The sequence below is a fragment of the Alternaria burnsii genome (assembly GCF_013036055.1).
Source record: "Alternaria burnsii strain CBS107.38 chromosome Unknown 752, whole genome shotgun sequence".
NCBI classification, from domain to species: domain Eukaryota; kingdom Fungi; phylum Ascomycota; class Dothideomycetes; order Pleosporales; family Pleosporaceae; genus Alternaria; species Alternaria burnsii.
The window spans coordinates 207,068-228,637 of record NW_024066114.1 but is presented as its reverse complement, the minus strand read 5'-3'; the positions used below and the strand labels follow the sequence as shown (position 1 = coordinate 228,637).

At 51.7% G+C, this 21,570-nt stretch overlaps 9 protein-coding genes across 9 annotated transcripts; 6 read left to right on the top strand and 3 right to left on the bottom strand.

Annotated features, from left to right (window-relative positions):
* Window positions 1–37: 37 nt before the first annotated feature.
* GT037_006162 (cdp-diacylglycerol-inositol 3-phosphatidyltransferase pis) lies at window positions 38–1,031 on the top strand (the record flags this gene model as incomplete). Its single annotated transcript, XM_038931209.1, has 3 exons — window positions 38–149; window positions 199–575; window positions 645–1,031. 3 exons carry the CDS (start codon window positions 38–40, stop codon window positions 1,029–1,031), a joined length of 876 nt encoding a protein of 291 aa, XP_038785706.1.
* Window positions 1,032–1,693: 662 nt separating this feature from the next.
* On the bottom strand, window positions 1,694–4,496 carry GT037_006161 (pabp-dependent poly nuclease 3; the record flags this gene model as incomplete). Its single annotated transcript, XM_038931208.1, has 5 exons — window positions 1,694–3,244; window positions 3,333–3,433; window positions 3,489–3,683; window positions 3,734–3,793; window positions 3,854–4,496. The coding sequence occupies 5 exons, from the start codon at window positions 4,494–4,496 to the stop codon at window positions 1,694–1,696; spliced, it is 2,550 nt and encodes an 849-aa protein (XP_038785705.1).
* A 684-nt stretch (window positions 4,497–5,180) lies between these two features.
* On the top strand, window positions 5,181–5,562 carry GT037_006160 (uncharacterized protein; the record flags this gene model as incomplete). The annotated part of the gene is made up of 2 exons (XM_038931207.1): window positions 5,181–5,317; window positions 5,379–5,562. 2 exons carry the CDS (start codon window positions 5,181–5,183, stop codon window positions 5,560–5,562), a joined length of 321 nt encoding a protein of 106 aa, XP_038785704.1.
* An 895-nt stretch (window positions 5,563–6,457) lies between these two features.
* On the top strand, window positions 6,458–8,210 carry GT037_006159 (uncharacterized protein; the record flags this gene model as incomplete). Its single annotated transcript, XM_038931206.1, has 3 exons — window positions 6,458–7,028; window positions 7,084–7,989; window positions 8,038–8,210. 3 exons carry the CDS (start codon window positions 6,458–6,460, stop codon window positions 8,208–8,210), a joined length of 1,650 nt encoding a protein of 549 aa, XP_038785703.1.
* Window positions 8,211–8,959: 749 nt separating this feature from the next.
* Window positions 8,960–9,178, top strand: GT037_006158 (uncharacterized protein; the record flags this gene model as incomplete). Its single annotated transcript, XM_038931205.1, has 1 exon — window positions 8,960–9,178. The coding sequence occupies one exon, from the start codon at window positions 8,960–8,962 to the stop codon at window positions 9,176–9,178; it is 219 nt and encodes a 72-aa protein (XP_038785702.1).
* A 1,874-nt stretch (window positions 9,179–11,052) lies between these two features.
* Window positions 11,053–12,825, top strand: GT037_006157 (quinate permease; the record flags this gene model as incomplete). The annotated part of the gene is made up of 3 exons (XM_038931204.1): window positions 11,053–11,137; window positions 11,186–12,025; window positions 12,080–12,825. 3 exons carry the CDS (start codon window positions 11,053–11,055, stop codon window positions 12,823–12,825), a joined length of 1,671 nt encoding a protein of 556 aa, XP_038785701.1.
* A 497-nt stretch (window positions 12,826–13,322) lies between these two features.
* Window positions 13,323–15,503, bottom strand: GT037_006156 (uncharacterized protein; the record flags this gene model as incomplete). The annotated part of the gene is made up of 1 exon (XM_038931203.1): window positions 13,323–15,503. One exon carries the CDS (start codon window positions 15,501–15,503, stop codon window positions 13,323–13,325), a length of 2,181 nt encoding a protein of 726 aa, XP_038785700.1.
* Window positions 15,504–17,861: 2,358 nt separating this feature from the next.
* Window positions 17,862–19,491, top strand: GT037_006155 (uncharacterized protein; the record flags this gene model as incomplete). The annotated part of the gene is made up of 4 exons (XM_038931202.1): window positions 17,862–17,924; window positions 17,979–18,161; window positions 18,616–19,293; window positions 19,348–19,491. 4 exons carry the CDS (start codon window positions 17,862–17,864, stop codon window positions 19,489–19,491), a joined length of 1,068 nt encoding a protein of 355 aa, XP_038785699.1.
* A 963-nt stretch (window positions 19,492–20,454) lies between these two features.
* On the bottom strand, window positions 20,455–21,510 carry GT037_006154 (uncharacterized protein; the record flags this gene model as incomplete). Its single annotated transcript, XM_038931201.1, has 3 exons — window positions 20,455–21,118; window positions 21,168–21,332; window positions 21,392–21,510. The coding sequence occupies 3 exons, from the start codon at window positions 21,508–21,510 to the stop codon at window positions 20,455–20,457; spliced, it is 948 nt and encodes a 315-aa protein (XP_038785698.1).
* Between the last annotated feature and the right edge of the window lie 60 nt (window positions 21,511–21,570).

Here is a 21,570-nt window from a genome sequence, read left to right as displayed (position 1 = left end):
TTGAGAAGACGGCGGGACAATCACAACCTTTGCAACCATGGCATCAGTACAAACGCGAGTCAACGGCAATGGCACCGCAGTGCGGCCTGCACAGGCAGAGAAGGAGGGCGCAAAAGAGAACATCTTCCTCTTCATCCCAAATCTGATTGGTATGCGCGTCCTTTTCACGTTGCGGCGACCTGACTAACAGACTCTCAGGATACTCGCGCGTCTTCCTCGCCTTGATTTCACTCTACTACATGCCCCTCCACCCGCGTACATGCACCCTCCTCTACAGCATATCCTGCCTGCTCGATGCGCTCGATGGATACGCGGCCCGATCATATGAGCAGAGCACCAAGTTTGGTGCCGTGCTAGACATGGTGACGGACAGGTGTACAACAACCTGCTTGCTTGTCTTCTTGGCGCAGGCTTTCCCTCGCTTCAGCATCGTCTTCCAGGGCCTTATTTCGCTGGATCTGGCCAGTCACTACATGCACATGTACGCGACCCTGAGCATGGGTGGCAGCGACCAGAGCCACAAGAACGTGGACGAGAGCAAGGGTTGGCTGATGAAGCAATATTACTCCAACAACGTACGTCCTACCCGGCTGATATCTCGTGTGTAGCACAAGCCACAAAGCCTATACTAACAACTTTGACAGAAAGTTCTCTTCACCCTCTGCTTCATGAACGAAATGTTCTTCATCGCCCTCTACCTCCTCTCTTTCAGCTCCCCGCTCCTCTCACCCACCCTGTTCTCCGACCTCAACAACCCATCCTCCATCCAGCCCGGTTCGCCTGCCGCTCCTAAACCCTCCATGTTCTTCGCCAGTCCTTTCTCCGCCGCAGCCATGGAGATGGCTCGTGCCAACAAGATGGACTCGACGGTCCCGTGGATCTGCATGCTTACCTCGGCTCCCTTTATGGCTATCAAGCAATGGATCAACGTGGTACAGATGGTCAAGGCGAGTCAGTGGCTTGCTGAGGGTGACAGGAAGGCGCGGAGGAAGGCGGGTTTGCCTAGGAGGGGTTCCAAGAAGAGTCAATAGATGACTTGTGACATGTGACAAGGCATGAGACTGGCGAGTTACACGTATGGAGCCGGTAAAGGGGCTCACTGGTTGAGGAGACGTGCCGCGCGCCGAGTGATATTTTGGCGGCTGCACCTGCAGACTTTCTGCGTCCACATTCGGCGCATTTCATTCTCACTTTTTCGTCCATCTACTCATATTGTAGTGATCTGCGACTTCACTTGTTTGTTTTACTCCTCCATTCGCTTTCAGCTCAAACTTTTCTTGTACGATTGCATCTTTGCCTCTCAACAGAAGGGCCATACGGCGCGAGATGAACATGTACTCTATAGAGTTACATAATAATACGTTTGTTTTCACTGCATGAAAACCATCCGAAGCTGAAATTGCGATTTTCATTGCGCTATGAATAGTCTGTGGTCCTCTAGTTCTTACTATACCGTCTGTTTCCGTCAATACAACAACAATACGCAACTCATGCAATCATGTCAAATCCGCTCCAGCCCGTCCTTCCATTCAATAATCTCTTTCTGACGGGAGGAACACCGACGCTCACGTCGCCTAACTTGATTTACTATTCTCTGGCCTGACCCTTCTCAGGCTCCTCTGGTTTGAGAAGCCTTTCTCTTTGCATATCCATAGTGATGCTAGCCGCGTGGACTGGATGAGTTTGAGGAATTCTATTTCCCCGAAACACGTCCCGCCCGTACTAGATCTTGGAATGCTGATTCCAGGGCTCGCTTCACTTCGCGGTAGCTGACTATCAGCACATTTTGCTCGTCGCGGCTGACGAGCGGTATCTTCTCATCGGTTCCGGCGTCTAGTTTGTTCAAGCAATCCAAAACATGCGCAAGGTCTGTGACGGGGTGTCCGTTGGCGTCTACCTGGTGGAAGACATAGTCGCGGAACAACTTGAGGTAGTAGCGCTCTCCCGTTTCTGCCCATACTGAAGATGGGTTTGGGCCGTTGTTGCCCGGCATACTCTGTGAGGCATCTAGCTCTGGTCGCTCATTAATCATGTTGAGCTTGACAAGCAGACGGACCAGTCTCGAAGATTCCAGCTCTTTCCCAAGATTGACTGTAAGTGTGTCCTGAGCGTGTAGCTCACTGTCAAAGACTGATGCGAATTGATCGGCAATGCCACCCAGGAAGGTGTCAATGTCTTTCTGCATTGGCGCTGGCGTAGTTGGAGAAGATGGTGTTCCTGGTGCCGGTTGGGGGTTGAGCAACCATTGCACGCACTCTTTAAGGCGGGCTGTATAACTTCTAGTGATATAGTCCATGGACTTTTGCATCTGCAAATGAGCTGTAGCGTTATTGTTGGCAATGCAAAGTATCAGCCGTCCCAGCTGCACCAGGTCATCTGCTTGAAGTTCAGGCACAGGGCGGGCATTGTCAAATTGAACAATGTCCATGATACTGCATGCATTCAGTCGTATCCGGTTTTTCGAAGTCAGTAGTATCTTGGATGGTGTGATGAGGCGCGCTGCCAGACCCGAACCGTGTATGGCTCTAAGAGCCGACGCGATCTGAACGATATAGCCCCATAGGACTTGCTCCGGAACATGTGATGATGCTGGCTGCCTGCCGTGGAATCGCTGTACTGGTTTGAAATGCTCATCAGCCAGTGACTTTGAGTTTGGATGATAATCTGTGACCAGAATCAAAGAGCTGTCACCGAAAGCTCGAGTGGTGAAGGCTTCGTGGATTGTAACCACGCTGCCATTCAAGACGCGTTTCCATGGCTGAGCGGAGCGAATCGCAGTCTCACTTGTAAGGCGGAAATTTTCGAGACGGCGTAACGCATAGGTCTTGCCATCTTTGCTGGAAACAGCTTTGTAGATCCAGCTAGCGTACCCGAAAGGTGCAGTATTTTTCTGTGGTGACATGTCCAGGCAGAACAAAGAGTGAAACTGCTCAATGACGGGTAAAGTACTGTTGGGTGCGGCCTGCCGTGCAATATCCGCCTTCTTCTGCAGCTCTTCCCTTAGTGCGTCAGGGATGAAAAAGTCATGAGCAGTACGCTGGTATGCGAGTAGCCCTGTTGGCTGTGGTCCTACCGGCCAGTACAGATGGTAGGCAGGGGTCTGGAAGGCATTGGCATTTTGAAAATACGTCGTCGATGCATCTTGTGCATATGGATTAATGGTAGCAGCCTGGTGAGTTGCACCAGTGAGGGTAGAGATGCTGGACGGAGTACTGAATGGATCGTAGCCAAGGTTGGATTCGACCTAGGGCGTTGTAAGTCGAGAACAAGGTGGGAGAAGGTGCTCCAATATCACGAAAAGATGACGAATATGTTCAAGTAAAGTCACGCACCATCTGCTGGCCCTCAAAAGACTGCGGGACGAACTCTTGAAAGTCTTGCGAATGCCAATCGATTGCGGGCTCTTTCGCGTGCATATGCGGGGTGGTGACGGCTGAGGTAATCAGCATGTGTAGAGAGACGGTACTGGCGATTGTTCAAGAACTCACTGGAGCGTTGCGATTTGGGGGTAAAGACGGCAGCGTTGGCAGCCTTGGGCGAGATGGTGGCGCTGCGAGAGGATGGAGTTACGGACCCATTGGTACTTGCCTGCAGCGGGGTAAAGGAAGGAGAGTCGACATTGAACCTCTTTTTTGCATTTTCATTCTGGCCCAACTTGAGGTTGTCGTGGATGTAGGGACAGGCTAGACTCGGGTCACCAAAGCATTCGGCCGATGCAGCCACCAAGACTTACTGTTTTCATAGCGGCAGTGTCCGTAGATGGTGACGTTGCGACATAGGGTGTTCTTCGCTTCTGGGAGGGCCAGTCAGACTTGCCATGTAGTGTATATATATAGGTGTAACTGCGTCATACCGCGTCCCTTAGGGCGAGGAGAGACTACTCCCCGTCGCGAATCACCCGAAGGACCTCCAAAGGTTGTTGCCATGAATCGCGTTTGGCTCGCCAAAGCGCTGGTGGTAGCGAGAGAGGGTTGCTGGCGTGTCTTGGACGCAGTCTGGGGGGAGCGAGCGGCGCTCTGGGCGGACTCTGCGGGTGTCGAGGTGGGCGGTTTGCGGTCGGAGCCGATATCATCTGAAGAGGCGGGCGGCCTACTCCATCTGCCCACAGACTTGGTCGAGTGTTTCCGCCTGTTGTTGCGCGCCGGCTTCTGGGGCGTGGTAGGGCCGTTGCGCCCTGGGGGGTTGGGGAGGGAATCCCGTGACGACGACGACGTCAACTCGGAGATAGATTCAGTTGCGGAGGACCCAGAGCTGGCAATGGCAGTCGCATGTGCATGTGCCCTGGCTGCGGAATAGACAGCGGGTCGGTTGTTGGTGGGCGAAGCGTGCGGCGCGCCTTTGTCCGGCGGCGATGCAGGCTGAATGATGGGCAACCTGTTGCCGGTGTGGTGCGAAGTCCCTGCGAGCACATTAGAGAGCGAGCCCATCAACGGCGACAGGTCGTAGAGGGCCGACGCAGACGGCTCCTGGACATGTCCAGAGCCGCCGGGAGACATGGCGTGCGGGATGTTTCGCGATAGCGGACGGGTGGCATGGAGCGGGCGGGACAATTGGAGGAGTACCTTTCGGAATTGCGGGCTATGAGCCACCCCCAGCGAGTCCAGCGTCCTGTAGGAGCAGCAGTCGCGTCTCCATGAGCAGGCACAGTCCAAGAGTCGAGGCAGACTAGACGAGCAGGCGCGCTGAATGAGTGAGGTGTGATAGCTGAGACGTAGCCATCCTATCAGCATTCACCCGCCTTCCCTGCAACTGCTGTTTGCCGTGTTTGCAGTCAGGAGCCGCTTAGTCACGCTGCTTCCCATCGGCATCTCGGCATCTCCCACGACAACTCCATCGTCCCCCAACTCAAGAATGGCGAGTTGGGAACAGCCAAGACGACAGCTGGCGCAACTGCTATGCCGAGTATTCTGCAGGTTGACCCAGAATAGTAAGCAATGTTTGTGACAACTATGGCAACAACGACCGACTTGGTTCTGCCATTGCGACTTCCTCAATGGTTGTTGCAACAACGACACTTGGGAAATGGCAATCTTTGGTGAGCTCAGGCCGTCTGTCCAAGGTTTCGATTTTCAATTCACTCTCACCTTCACCCCGCCGACCAATCAGTCTTTTCTCAGCCTTAGAAATTCTCGCTGTCAGCTTTTTCAATATCCGCCCACCTCCCCTAAACTCCATTCGAGATGGAGTATAAGACCCCCGTTCCACCACAAGCCAGCTATGGGGAACCCGCGAGTAATCAGCAGGCCCAATTTTCCATCGAGCCTTGCGCTGCTATACTCCGCCATGATGGTAATTTCCGGTCAGGCATGTTTCATCTGTAAGTTCCACTGTGCCAAGTGCATGCGAAACATACACTGACTTTGTACGCCCTTGTTCAGACTCAAATGCGGCCATATCGTCGCTATTGATGGAGGAGATACACGCTGCGGCATCAATTGTCAAGAGATCGCCAACAGCGCCCAAAGCTCTACCTTGTATGCGCGTGACAGAACCTACATGGTCAAGTTGATCGCTTATACATCCTCTCAGTCTGACGACCCGAGACCTCCTGTCTTTGCCTGAGGTGCAGCGCCCTGATTTCCTTTACTGCGAGGTTTGTCAAGGCATACCCTGGGACAACTACAGAAGAATGCAACCACCTTCCGACGACCTCCCACGTAGTACCATACTCATGCCCCGGCGCTGTATCGGTCTTACACGTGGGGAGATAGTAGCAGCTATTCGAGTTCCGCACGTTGGCGTTGAGGCCTTGTTGGCTAGCCCATTCCCCAGTTCCGACTGCTACGCACACAATCTGTGCTGTGGCCACAGGGTCTGGTGCGCATATTCACGAAACTGTGCTCGCAATTGCAACGATGACTGGCCTTGTAACGAAGAAGGCGTTCGACGCCTCCTGATGAAGCAGGCTGACATTATTTTTTGTGAGGAATGCGTCTTCAGAGCAGAACGGGTCCATGCGAAGTGGGAGGCGGCGGCGGCGGCGGCGGCGGGAGGAGTGTCGTTGGATCTCACGTTCGGCCGTCAGCCGCATGGTTGAGACGACTTGTAGCCTGAAGTTCTTATGGTAAAGTACATTTTCATCACATTGCCCAGCGGCTCCCGAGCTTTCATGTCATAAATTTCTCTAGATTACGAGAGTTGGCCTGAGAGGTCCAAAACAATTTAACTTCTCATTGTCCCATTACCTCTCTACCACGGGTGTGCATGACAAATCTCCTCGGGTGATGTATCTGACAAGGTTAAGCCCTTGCTCTCATTCCAAAAGGCCCAATCTCTTTCATTGTCGGGTTGCTGTTCGACCCATTGGCAGGCCTATACTGCTCCTTTTTTCTCTTACCAGCTATTTGCGCATCCTATTGGTCCCCAGCCGCAACCTCACCGTGTTATCTACTGCAGCCTAGTATAGCTAGACTCATCGAGCGATCACCACTCACATTCACTACAGCTCAGCGTAACGATGGTCAAAGATCATTCTAAGTGTTTCATTCACGACAGAACACATTTGACTGTAACGCAACTACCACTGTATGAATCACAACCTAGTCTTGACTACAGCAACTCAGCTATATCCTTGCAAACTTACCCTACTTACACTACAGTCAACAACCCGATGGGAAAACAAAAGAGCGTCGTATCGCAGAAGAGGGCAGGACGTCCTCGCGGCAGCACCAAAGGTGGTGGCGGTAGACGTGGTAGACCCAAAGGCAGGTCTTCGCAATCAGCGACACCAACACCTGGGACGTCACAGAATGGAGCATCTCAGAAGTTGACGTTCAAAATCAACATGGGACTAGATCCTCCAAATCCGCATTCGCGTGCAACTCTGCCGCACGATGGCCACAGAGACCAAGATGATGGATTTCCTCAGCAACTAGCACAGCCGGCGCCGGTTACGACTCGTACTGGACGGGCGATTCAAAAGCCGCAGCAGTACAATGCTATACAGGGCAGCGACATTGATTTGTTCATTGATCAGAATTCTGAGGACCATGAAGATGACGACAGAACGTTTCTGACAAGTGACCCACGTAAGTACCAAACGTTACAGATTAAAGGAGCTCAGATTCGCTGACACCTATCTAGCGTACGCCTCACACAAAGCACAAGAGCACCTCCAGCAGTATCCAAAACCAAGAGGTCCCCCGCCCAAAAATAACACTTCGTTCGGCGCTTCTGTGGTTAAAGGAGATGAAGAGAGCGCAGAGTCTCCGTTCCTGCAAAACCTACCAGTACCATCTCTCACCGCAGATCCCACCCAATTTGTAGCCGATGCGGACGTATACGCCATTCTAGACGCCCTTCGTAGCACCACAAGAACCTTTATCGACCTTCCCAGTTTCAGCAACGCCTCCGACCCTGGTCATGCCCAACCCTATAGCGCCAAAGCCCTCACACAACTCTACGTCCTCTGCTACCAGGAACAGCGATGGGATCTCTGCGATATGATATCCGATACTTGGATACGCGCTTTTCATGACATGCGTAAAAAAGATCAGCAGAAGCCTCAAACCCAGACATGGCGCCCCAATCCCGCTCTTGACCGACGTAAGCGTAAAGCACAAGAGGCCTTGGCAAAGGGTCACTATATTCCCTCGGAATTCGATGCAGACCCAAAGGAATATGGTCTTGTTGTCACAGATCCGGAGCTCGAGAAAGATGTCACATGGATCAACACCGATCTTCTAAATCTGCTTTACAAGTTCACGTCTCCAGGGTGCGGCGCAAGATTTCTCTGGGCCGATGCTTTGGCTTTGTTTGGTGATAAAGCTGAAGAAGCTATTAGAGAAATGACGAGGGAGGGATTCGAATTACACCCAGACCTTCTGTTCAACATCATGCAGACTAGTCTACGTATGTGTCGGAGGAACCTTACACTGAAGATTGAAGAGAGCACGGAAGGTGCGTGGTGTAGGCGGTATCACGAGCATGGCAAGAATGGACAGCGTTGTTACCGGGAGTTGGCGTCGAAGAACGGGGAAGCCGAGGAAGGTTTGCGAGACACGGGTTTGAATGTTAGAGAGATGTGAGACTCTATAGATCAGGGTTTGATGGATCGGTTTGGGGAAGGATTGGAAGATGAGCAGGGTACTGCTGAGGTGATTCGAGGGGAAAAGAAAGGTCCTAAGGACAGCGGCAACTTTGGTCTGAACAAGCGGACTACTTGGAGTGGGGAAGAAGAGGATGCCGAGGGGGTCTCTGACGACGAGTAAGCTCTCTATGGAAAGTGGCCTGACAGCAGTATCGAATGGTTCATTTCCTGTGTCAATTCTTGGGTCGACCTAGTCCGATCATGTAGCCATCCTACCGAAATGAGGCCATCGCTTGCCTATCTTATCATGTAATGGATATTTGATGAGGTAATACATGCCGTTGTGTTAATGATGTGAAATTGCGAACCCATCAAAAGCGTAGAGACGACACTGAACAGTATCCGTCTTCGAGCTTGTTGATGTGACCTTCCAGTATACATTGGCTTTACTAATACAACCCAGTGAGTCAGGTATGGCCTGGTGAGGTACTCGCTTGATGATGGTGCATATCTCCTTATCTATCAACAAGTCATTGTGCCTTCCCCAGCATAACTTCGGCTACACATTCTCCGAAGCAGGTAAGGGCTTTGTTTGTTCTCAGTCACTCGCACGATAAGGATTTTGCAGCGGGTTTGCTTTTAACATAGTGCGACGAGTGATTCGTCTTGCCCCTCGGTCGCCAGAAATCGCTTACACTTTCCTTGTCCTAGGCTGTTCACATGCAATGCGGCATCTCATTCGCTGCCACCACACCGACACTCCTACGATTCCATAGGTCCTCCGTCTTCTAGCCTTCAATTGGGAGGCCAAGGTCCGGATAACCGTGCAAGATCCTCAGGCGTCCAGTCTGAGTGATTCACCCACCTCGTACCCCGGAATCTATTACTCCGCACGGTTTGACTCAGTTGCCGTGTGTCCAAGACGTATAAATGGGGCCATCCCCAACATTGGCGTCTTGGTCAATATCCACTATGAGCTTGTCAGTGCGTGCTTTTCGCTCCAGATACGATTTGACGCCACTAATCGACTGTGAAGCGTTTGTCAGCGTCAGTATTCACCCGATGCCGCGATACTACCGCTGCAGGCACACCCACACGCGAGATGTCCGAACGTGTTGTGCGAAGCAACATCTGTTGAGTACGACCTAGCCGGCAATAGAAACTGGAAGATAAGATCGCATCCATATGCGTCTTGTTCACTTCGACTTCCGACACCCGGTTAATTATGGACTCTCAACAGCACCCATTTTTATACAGCATGCGTGAGCTGAAGGATTAGACCCACGGCCATCGCCGACCAGCCGATAAACCTTGCTCACTGTGGACCGAGAAGTAGACCGCATGACCCTCGGGGTTATCACAACGGTTATGCTAAGAGGATATGGTCCACCCGAAGTCTACGAGGGTCGCATGGTAGCGAAAGATTTACTTTGCTGACGTCTTAGTCAAGCACTTTACAGGTTTTTGGCGTAACAGCTTACACTGTTTACAAGCACTTGGTTAAAGCATGGCGAGCTTAGTCTTGACGAACCATCCCACGCGCACTCTGTGTGTGTGGAGACAATCAGTCAAAGCGCCTACGTTCGCCCCGATAACACTCGGAGCCCCGACCGAGGCGGATGAACGTACCATGTCTTTAGCCCTGCGTATTCCTTTGCATCGCATGACAAGATGCACTACGAGTGCATAGCTCTGCGGAGAAAGATGCCCCGGCGGTCTGGGCTCTTGTCACGACAGTCCAGCCAGAGCGCTTGGAAATGTCAGGCTCGCTATTGCGGGTTTGACGAGTCAGAGTCTGCCGCTGCATGGAAGAACTCTCTGTCGGACTCTGGGGTTACGCAGCCAAGAGTCACATCATCGTGCTACACGATCATTAGAGGCACCGGCAACCAGGACTCGTATTGGCACCAGAGCGGCCGAAGAAGCAGCGGACTCTACACTTGCGCATCATTAGCTCTACCAGAACTTCTGCATGCATCGTATCTACGTCTGGGAATGGGTTCGTCATTTCAAGAGCCTTCGCAGGACGGCATGCCGTTTGAGGAAGTTGGGAAACAGGCGCTAACAGAAGAGGCTGAAGGAGCTGGAGCCGCATCGGCTGTCGACACACCGCCGCGAGACGAGGTGTCGTCCATAAAAGATTAGTCGCAGAAGCCGAAATCCTGCTCCGACGTCTTTTTCTCCTCGGCGTTAATTCTACCGGCGAGGGTCTTCGTCGCGAGGCATCAACAGGATAGCGTAGCAATTTATCCTGGTTGCGAGATTTTCCCGCGGTGCGTCCAGCCAATTGCGTGGCATGTTTTACCGGCTTTTCTCCGGCCGCTACCATGAGCTTGACAAGCTTCTCTTCCTCGACCGACAGCTACTGTAGAAAATCCGGGACACGAGAGCGTTTGGGGGATAATGCGGGGTTCCCATCTTGTAGTGGCCAGGTTGTTGACTGGTGCTTAGCTCGGCCCCAAGCTCCACAAGACGCACGAACAAGGAAGCTTTCTCCACTCAAGCCTGCCAACCTTTCGCCCATTTGCTGGGCGGAGTGTAACCTTTGTGCAGATGGCGCTCTTGTGCTAGGCGTGAGAGGTGACGGCGTCGCCGCTTGATCGGTATTTGATCAGACGATCAGCGGTCCGCTTTCTGCGCAAGGTCTAGGTCCAACGCCTGCAATGCCGATGAGACGGGACGACCTATTGAACGTTGAGTAAACCACAGTTGGTATTGGGAAGGTCATCCGGCGCCTCTCTATTCGGAAGACTGACGCCGACCACTACTGGCGATGAACGAACGTGGAGTAGACGCCTCCGGGGTAGGCTCTGGGGTGTGTCATGGATGGGCATACTTTGACAGTCCGCACCTAGGGTCTCCGCATATCACACCCCACCATCGCTTACAAGAGTCAGTATAAGAGGCGCGCATACCTTCGTAGAGATTCGAGCTTTACTGCCTTTCCTCCCTGTTTGACAGACGTAGGTGAAGCAGCTCAGTCCCATCCTCAACTCGACCCATCACTTCAAATCTTGCCCATCATGGTCGTCTTAAACCCCTGGAAGGAGAATCTGAAGGACACTCCCAAGGAGAGCCTTAACTGGCGTCTCTGGTATGGTGTCTTTGGTAAGTAATTACATCATCCAACGCGCTCAACAAACTAACATCTGATAGTCTTCGGACTCATGGGCGCTGCTCGTGGTATCGATGAAGGTCTCATTGGTACTACATCCGAACTCGACCCTTTCAAGCGCAAGTTTGGACTTGACGACGACAGCAAAAGCGAGCACGAGATTGCCGAGCTTCTATCAAACATCACATCCATGGTGCAGATGGGCTCCATCTTGGGTTCGCTGATTGCTTTCTTCATCACCGACAAAATCGGCCGCCTTTGGGCCACTCGACAACTGTGTCTTATCTGGGTCATTGGTATCGTCATCTTCCTCACCAGTTCTCTCACTGGTTCCGTCGGACAGATCTACGCCGGTCGATTTATTGCTGGTGTTGGTATCGGACAGACCACTGTCGTTGCACCCACATACCTAGCTGAGACAGCACCAAGGGCTATTCGAGGTCTCTGTGTTTGCGCTTTCGCTGGTTCAGTCTACATCGGCATCATGCTTGCCTACTTCGCATCTTGGGGTTCTTCCATTCACATCTCATCTGCCACTGACGCCCAATGGCTCGTTCCAAACAGCATGCACCTCATGTTCGCTGGTATCATCTTCACACTCTCCTGGTTCGCTAAGGAGAGCTCTCGTTGGTTGATCAAGGTCGGCCGCCACGAGGAGGCTCTTGACAACCTTGCGGTCCTCCGCAACCTTCCCGCTGACCACCCTTACGTTACCTCAGAGATTATGGACATCAACGACCAGCTCAACCGTGAGCGCGAAGCTACCATGGGCACTACCTGGCTCGGACCAGTTCGTGAACTTTTCTCTAGCAAGGCCAACCTTTACCGCATCCAGCTTTCGGTCATGTCACAGCTGCTAGCACAGTGGTCTGGCGCGAACAGTATGTTCCCCCACTAGCATAAACATTCAACACACACTGACTCTAAGCGAACAGGCATCACCATTTACGCTCCCCAGTACTTCGCTATGATGGGCACGACAGGTCAGAACGAGAAGCTCTTCGCGACAGCTATCTTCGGTGTCGTCAAGTTCGTCAGCTCCATGCTTTGCGCATTCTTCCTCATCGACTTCCTCGGCCGCAAACGTTCTCTCGCTACCGGTATCACACTACAACTCGTATCCATGCTCTACATGGCCATCTTCCTACTCATCGACACTGGTGTTTCTGACGGTGAGCCTCAAAGCTCTAGTCAGAAACACGCGGCTATGGGCGCAATCGTCATGGTCTACTTCTCTGGTTTCGGTTGGGCCCTAGGATGGAACTCGATTCAGTACCTCATCAACTCCGAGATCTACCCACTCCGTCTGCGTGCACTTGGTGGTTCCATCGCTATGACATTTCACTTCGTCAACCAGTACGGTAACTCGAAGGCTGTACCTCTCATGTTCATCTCCATGACCCACGGTGGTACTATGCTGTTTTTCTCTTGCGTTACTGCCATTGGCCTTTTCTGGGTTTACTTCTTCCTTCCCGAGACTTCTGGAAAGTCGCTCGAGTCGCTCGACGAGATGTTCAACCTGCCTTGGTACCTTATCGGTCGCAAGGGTGCAGAACTCACAAGGGGATCTGGTGGTATGGCTGATATCCTGGACAGCGCAGGCGAGAAGGCTGTCACATACGAGATGGAGAATGCTGGTGGTGCTGAGACACAAAACCACCGGGTTGAGCAGAAAGTCTAAACCTTGCACATGTTTGTGAGATGGGACAGTCTATAGCATCGCACACAAACTGTGTTGCTAGATGAATATCAATGAAGTTACGAACACAAACCACACATCCATCTTCCTAGTGCCATCACACTGACATATGTCCATTATACACGTACCACTGGTTCTACTTGAAATTTTGGATTAGGATTTTGAACATTAACATTGAATCTATGGCTAATCTTCTTGTATTCTATGGCTTCATCGTCACAGGTAGCACCGCCATATCAAGATATATAGACAAATACTCACAGGAGGGAGCGATAGGCCAACTCAAACCTGACTCCAGGCGAGTCAAAGCCCATAGACTCACCCAATTTGGAAGACTTGCTTCGATACCGGGTGGTAATGGCAGTACTATGCTAATGAGCAATAGCGGAAAAAGGTTTTGCAAATACCAAAAAATCAAGAACTGCATCCTAGATGGCGGATGCCCAACACTCCACCCCGATCATGAGTGTTGACGTGACTTATGCGATGATTTGTCTGAACGCGCTGAGTTTAGAAGCATGCTGCGAGTGCAGACCCTGATGGCTGCCATCATCCTGAGACAATTCCGCAAGCGATAAAGCAAGGTCCAGCTTAGAAGATACCAACTCATTCTTGGCCGCCTCTTCAAAGGTCTTCATGACCTTTCCAATGAGAGTGATTTCATTGTCATCGAAGTCGAGTTGATGAAGGAAGCCATAGAGTGAAGTGCCGCCTAGCTTGATCTTGCGCTGAATCTTGAAAGATTCCAGACTGGCAATGGGACAACCAGCAAGGGAAGCAAAGGCTTTGCAGACGTCGTCTTTGGTGGTTGTTCCGTCGCAACGCTCGAAGTCGAGTGAATTCACGAATATTTCTAAAGAGGTTTTCCCAAGGAAGGTATTGCGCGCTTTCTCGGCCTTCCGGCGAATAGAATCAACAGCAGGCACCAAGGAGGAGCGAAGGGAAGTCTTGGTTGACTTTGGGTAGTCTGAGCCGGAGGAGGAGAAGTCGAGATCAGATGTGGGAGGGGTTACTGGGGTAGTGTCATCAGGAATGACTGGCTTCTCGATGGTGTCTGTAACCCGAACGTCGATCTGCTGCAGATTGTCCCTAGCTTTGTTGATGGGGAAAGGGTTAATTTGGGAGACGCTGCCGATGAGAGTTCCCTTTTCGTGCATGGAATTTTCCGCTTCCAAATTAGCAACATTGGATGCGTAATCGCCAACAATAAGCTCTGTGTCGTCTGCTGATGCGTCGACAGCAACAGGTCCATGGATAAACTTTGCAACAGGGGTACCAACAGACTTCGTCCTTTTAGCCTTCTTTTGCCCATGAGCAGAAAACAGAAGCTTGTATGATGGGACGTGCATTTGGACAAGATGGTTGTGAAGATCGTGAACCTTTTTCCTCTCACCTGGGCCGTTGGGCTTGGAGAGAAGAGAAGCGACAAAATTGGGGTCGTCCGTCTCATACGAGACTATTTTCTTTCCACCAACCTTGACGACATTTTGGTTGGCTTTTGGGGCCTTATCTTGCTTTGACGCAGTAACCGGCAATGCGAAAGGGGTGATATGCGTCGCAACTTGCTTCTCGTGAAGGTTACGAGATTTTCTAGTTACGCCAGGGCCATTTGGCGTTTTCAGAAGCGCCGCCACACATCCATCTTCCGTTAGAGTGATGGGCCCGGCAATCTCAGTAGCGGTCCTTGCGGTGTCGAGCTTGAGCTGCTTCTGGAGTACTTCTGAATCGACCATAGTCACCTCTTCTAGAAGGTCAGAAGGTTTGGAGTCCTTCTCCTTGGCCTTGTTAGGCTTTTGATCCTTAAATGCAGTAACGGGAAGCTCGACTGGAGCAACGTCCAGTGCTGCCTCCTTCGCAAAGCTGAGAAGCAGTGCCTCGTTGTCGACATCGGTCATCGAGACATCGTTATAGACGTTGGATGACGCGGTGGCGCTGGCAGCCTTAACAGAGCTAGATTTTTTCACAAGTGAATCCGTGCTTTGATGGGCAGTAAAATACTCTTGTACCGGGTTGAGAGCGTGTCCTTCTGTATCGTTGTCAGACGCAGCAGCCGAATCTGAGCCAGTTTCGATATTAGAGGCGGTAGCTTGAGGCGTATCGGCAGACTCAGGAATGTGCTCAGCGACGTCGTTGACCACGCGCTGCTCGACAATATCTGCGTAGCTGTACATAGGAAGTGCCTTGTTCACCACAGATGTGTGCTGGGAGTTGTCTGGCTGGGTAATGCGCTCAACGACGCCATTGACCACGCGTTGCTCGATAATCCTGTCGTAGTTAAGACTTGGGCGAGAAGTTGAATAAATGGCGAGCTGCCTTTTCTCCTTGATAGTAGCTTTGATATCCACTGCAGCTGTTCGGGTGTCGTGTTCCTTATTGCTAGGTGGGAAAAGCGGCTTGCGATTTTTCTTCGTCGGTCGGTGTGTAGGTCGAGTGGGCTTGTCTTTGAGAACTAGTGCTTTGCCATTGGATGAAAGCTTCTCATTGAGCTTCTTCTCAACCATTTGAAGCTTTCTCCTTTGAGTCACGACATTCGCAACATGCTTCGCTTCTGCCTCGGCGGCTATCCTCTGGAAGGATTCGTCTTCGCTAAGCGTAGCAGAAGTGTTGACTTTGTTGGAGGGCGCGTTGGAACCGGTTGTAGTAGCCGTTGAAGCAGACATCTTGTTTGCTACGTAGACAACTAAATGAAGTTCTTAAGTAGCGAATTCACGGAAGGTAGAGTTGAGACCGGAATTTCCGTTCGATAGAACTGTAGAAGAATGTATCTGAAACGAGTTGTCAGTTGTTTCGGAACACATTGCTTGGCGATGAGACAAACTTTTAGCCTATGGAAGTAAAAATGAGTGAGATCTCCAGGTCGTTCGTAGGGTGCACAATGATGTTTCTGGTCTTAAAGGGCAAGGTAGTGCAAGTTCACGATGACTAGAAGTTGAGAAGTGACCCGATAATGAGAGCAATTGTTGCTAGAGAAGGGGTTCTTATGTACAGACAAGCGTACGAAGCTCCTGTAGAAGCTCAGACCAGGCGTGAATAAAGCTTGTGCTTGATCCGCTGACAGGGCGCTGCCTAGCAACCCAGGCGTGCCTTGAGCCAACGGAAGTGTCCAAAGGCTTTTCGCATTCACTTGGAAAGAGATGTTGGGGTTTCGAGATGTCGGATTGGTATGCAATTTCTGCAAGCATCTGATAAGGCTGAAGGTCCAGGACTTTCCGTATCGTTATATACTAGAGAAACAGGAGCAGTCTCTCGAATCTGGGATCGTTTTGTAAGGAGGTTCGCCGCTTTGAGCAGGATGCAGAGATGAGGTAGAACGTACCTCCATGGAAAGACTGAGCATAGCTGACAAAGCCTGAGACATAGAGTGAAGCGATGAATGCCGTTCTCACATATTTGCGTGATGCAGCAGTCGCAGTATACCCGATGTCCAGGGCGTTCTGCTTATCATCGGCAAAGACACGAAATTACAGGATATTCATAGCGACAGAGTTGAGAATGTGAGTGACGTGGAATTGCGTGGCAACGATGACGGACTTGGCGAGACTTCACAGTGGTACTCATTCGAGAGCGCGGTTCTGAAATCGGAAGCAAGGCCATGTATGGTCCTTGTCCTCGTTAGGAAGATCGGGAAATACAGCAACTTTGAGCATGTGATCCTGATGCAGTTTTGGTGGCTGTGAATTCGTCTGACTAGAACTAATCCTTTGGCCGAGCAGCTAAACTGTTCGTGAGCAGCCTTACAGGTACTTTCCAGATCCGCGCCTGATCTATCACGACATTGATTCGCTGTAACCTCTTCGTTCATGGTTCTCATATTTTTCACATCGACCAATGTTGAAGATAGTACATGGACGACATACTGTCGACCATAGGCATCGCACGCATACTTGTGCGCGACGAGAGCTTGGCGGAGATGTGCGGATGAAGGTCGTAGTTCCATGTACCAACACTATAACAGCGGCCTTTCTTACATCTTGATATTGACTATGCCAATGCTGAGTAATTTTCCTGCACCCAAGTTCCTAACTCTTTCTAGTCCGTCACTGGGATGTCGATGGAGAAGTCCCAGAAAGGTGCTGCAAGCAGGTACTGATTTTGGCAAGAACGCCGTATCTGAGCACGGAACTGCTGGAAAGGCGTTAATCCAACATCGCACGATCCCTTCTTCCGCTGAAGGGCCAGGGAGGTGCGGGTCGAGTCGTACAACAGCTTTCTGCTGTATTGCGATGTACAAAAAAAAACAGGTATATCAGCGCGTGGTTCGATCACCTAGGGGCTGTCGAATGGGTTTTGTTCGTCGCAGGCACTACGAAATTGCGGAATGCAGCCACTGTATGTCGTGCTTTTAGCTGCATCAATATCTATGGCCCAGAGCCGTCAGAAAAATAGACCCAAGGCTGCGTAAAAATACCATCCAACAATATGGCGCGTGAGGCGCAAACGGCACTGAAAAGGGGAAGGAGTTGACGACGGTCCGTCGGCACCTCGGGCTTGCTAGTGAGGGGCACAGCGCACCCCACCAACCTGGGAAGACACGCTCCGTCCCCAAGTCCCGCTAGTGACATCATACGTGCTCGATGAAAACACCTCACGAACACATCTCGGCCAGCTCCAGCCCTGTATCGAATCAGGGCATTCGCATTGCCTGCATCTCCCTCACGCTACGACTGCGGCTGTGGTTGCCGACCGCATGGCACCTCTACCCGACCCTCTGATTGAAGTTGCCAACACTGCATAGTCAGGTCCGCTAGTACCTGTTAACCCGTGTTGCCGGTAGGGATTGCTGCTCAACGAACAGCAATTGTGGGTTCCATCTCACAATGATTGATCGGCGGCAGATTCTGTTTGGGGCTCAGGTATAAGAGTCTGCTAGTGCCCCATTTACTTTTCGCGGTAGGTGCTCGCTGTTCAGCTTGAAATATATCTGGACTTCTTCACCAACTCTACCGACTGAACATATCAGTCACTCCCTCCCAGGATACTTGGAATATAGATCCTACCAGAGTCGACAAGCCGCGATTATGGCGAGCAAGCCCATCTTTGTGGCTACTCATCCGAGGGCCTGCTCGACGGCCTTTGAGCGGGTATGCTTGGTTCCGCCGTGTCTCGCCCAAGTTCGGGTTCTTACCATCATCTAGGTCTTCATGACCCGCTACGACACGCTCCAGTGCGTTCACGAGCCTTTCGGCGACGCCTACTACTTCGGTCCCGAGCGCCTCGCTGAGCGTTATGAGAGTGACGCGAAAGCCAGGAAAGAGTCTGGCTATGAGGAGAGCACATACAAGACCATTTTTGATCGCATCGCGAGAGAAAACTCGGAGGTTCGTTCACTAATACTTTCCATGTTTCTGCAGTATTACCGGTTTCCTGCTGTTTCCCCTCAGTCCTTCATCTTTTCACACCCAATCAAGATCTTATTTTCGCAATCTCGTCAACTTCGTCGCAATTGCGTGTTGTGTGCTCCCAGCCAACCACCCGACAGCTAGATCTCTGTCTACCCCACCTTGATCACGACCATCTCATACTTTCCTAAACTCAACTTGCGCGATTTGTAAGCGCTTCGACTGGAGCGCAACAAATTCACCAAAGTCCTTGGTCTCTCCAAGCGGACAACTCAAAAACCGCCGTCCCCCATTTCCCCGAATTGTCGCCGAGCCATTACGATCTGCCCAGCTCCCTACCATCTTGACCCTCGCATTATGACATCCCGTACGATGAAGACGTCAATGGCGCATAAAGTAGCCTCACGAAAAATAGCATACTCACCTTTGACAGGGCAAGCGCGCTTTCATCAAGGACATGGCCCAATACTGGATTCCTCCCGCAGGCAAGCCCGCTACCATCGCCCCGTCTCTATCCAACTATCGTCGCGGCGTAGGAACAGACACCACACAGCTATCGCCTGTCACTACTCGTAATGAACGTCCCGGACCTCCTTACCCGTACGACACCCAAGGCGAACCCAACAACCCTACAGTCATTCCTGCGGATCTGTTGGCAACCTACCACTTCACATTTCTGATCCGTCACCCCAAGTTCTCCATCCCATCGTACTACCGCTGCACTATCCCTCCGCTGGATAAAATGACGGGCTTTTACAACTTCCGCCCTGACGAAGCTGGCTACGAAGAGCTCCGTCGACTGTTCGACTACCTGCGTTCCGAGGGCCAGATCGGTCCCAAGTTCGCGGGTCAGAAGCAGCACGACTCCAATGAGCAGACAAACGGCCACACTGGCGGTGTTGAGATCTGCGTCATCGATGCAGACGATTTGCTGGACAATCCATCTGGCATGGTTGAAGCATTCTGCAAAACCACGGGAATCGAATGGGACCCAGACATGCTCGTGTGGGACACAGAGAAGGACCAAGGTATCGCCAAGGAGGCGTTTGAGAAATGGAAGGGTTTCCATGAGGATGCTTTGGATAGTGATCGCTTGAGGGCGCGGACACATGTAAGTGAATATCCAAATTATGTGGGCAGGGTTGTAGACTGACGACCTTGCCAGAAGAAGGAACCCAAGTCAGACGAGCAGCTTTTCGCTGAGTGGAAGGAGAAGTACGGTGAAGAGGGTGCCAAGCAGATCCGGGACACCGTTGCTGCTAATGTTGAGCATTACGAATACCTCAAGCAGTTTGCTATCAAATTGTAGATATTTTTTCAAAGTCAGGAATCGAGTACGACTGTTACATGTGTTCGATCACTACCAAAAAGAGATGGCAGATGGTAGAGCAAACAGCATGCAATATGTTAGAGAAGCAACAACGAATTTTCTTAGCATATTTAATTTGGAAATCTCCAATAAGACACATCTCATTATGATTCCTCACCTGAGAATGCTAGACCGCCCCATGTTATAGCGATTGTCATTTGCTCATGTTCGCGTCATCAGCTGGCCCGCCGAACCTGCATGCGGTATGCATGCTTATGCTTACAGTGCGCGTCTGGAACATTGAACTTTTTTCAAACATTGAGAAAAAAGACATGATTGCGGTCTAAACAGTGTCTGTCGTAAGCTTTGTGCAGTTGAGTGGGTCAGTCCGTGTTAATGTATTGAGCAGGTAGAAGGGTGGGTGGTGGGCGGCGGAGTATTCTCCTAATGGTTACAGAAGCGGCCCCCTTTGAGAGTGTGGCGAGGTTTCCAGAGCATCTCCTCATGATGCTGGAGTTGGGCGATGACAAAGGACGTGTGTTTCGGATTGATGCGTCTCCGCGTGTTACCAAGCCCGAGGCACCGGACCATGGTGGTGTGGCGATGAAGCCTAGAGCACATCAGTGGGTAGCAGTTTTTGATAACTGCCAGAACATGGAAAGAATGACCAGACACGGAAGTGATGGTGATTGCAGATGTGATGATTTGGTATTCGATTCGATAGGTGATAGTAACACAGAGACCAAAATCTAGCCTGCCAACATATGCCAAATAACTCCGTAACACATACATGGTTACAGTACAGCTTCCGAAATTCAAAGCGATGGATGAGCAAACATACAAAGGTATCAACCGCGGACCACGCAAGAACGCCAAGCCCAAAACACCGACGCTGTCCATGTGCGTAGAGAATGCGTAGTTTTGTGTAAACAAGGTAGAAGATGTGCAAACTCGGTGAGAAGGTCATGCGCGCTGCAGTTGACCAAGCTCGATCTCTCTCCTCCGCTCCTCGCGGCTGACATTTCTCGAGTGGTTACTGTGTCTTCCATCCGCACTCGACGGCCGATTTGTACTTCTTCCGCGGCCCTGCCATTGCTGCCATGCCTGGTGTTCACTCAGACTGTCGGGTCTACTGTCGGATCGATCGCGGTTCCAGTCGACATGTGTTTGTGCAGGCGTACCGACCAACTCCTGACTGCGCAGATGTCTTTCTTGCTGTTCCCGGTCTTCTGGCAGGTCTATTCTGAAGGTGCTGTTGGCATCGGGACTGGGTCGCGGGTCGCCTTTTGCGAGGAGCAGCGCCATTTGCTGGTTAACACGATCGTCTTCTGTGTACACGGCGGCGGGTGGCGGGTTAGAGGGCGAGCGCATGGCGGTGGGATACATGTTGGGGATGAAGTTGCTGTAGTAGGATTGCTCGGACCAGAGGTTTGCGCGCGTGTCTGTCTGGCGTCTGGACTTTACTATTCGGCGGTATGTCCAGAGAAGGAGAGAGGTGTAGAGGAGGGTGCCGGCGGCGCTGGTTACAGTGCCGCTAATGGCGGCATTGCCCCAGTGATAGTTGTGGGAGGAGAGGAAGTTGTAGGCTATAGAAATGAGGCCGAGGGCGGAGGAGGCGAGTGCGGGGCTACGCATGTGTGAGTATTGCGCTGGTGGTGCAGGCGTAGAGGTCTTACAGAAAGACAGCTTCAGCTTGGAAGCGCTCATTGCGACAGGCGAAGCAGAGCAGCGCCGTGAATGAATAGCCGGCAGTGAGGAGTGCGACAACAAAGACAGACAGAACTGCTTCGCTGAACCTGAGCTTGGGATCGTTGGCGTAGAGGCCGGGCAGGATGAGGTAGCTGCCATGTGTTAGCCTGCTTTCATCTCAAGTGCCTCGAGAGGCGTGACGGGCACCCACCCTCCCAATATCATCCATGACGCCGCCAGGGCTATGAGGCGCCAGTACCACGGCGTGCCCTCTCTCCTCTCGCTGCCCGCGTCGTTGATGTTGACATAGCTCTTGTTGCTAGAGCGCATTGAGTCGGTGGTTCGCGCCTTCCGCAGCGGGGTGGTGCCTTGTTCGCGATTCAGGTCGTG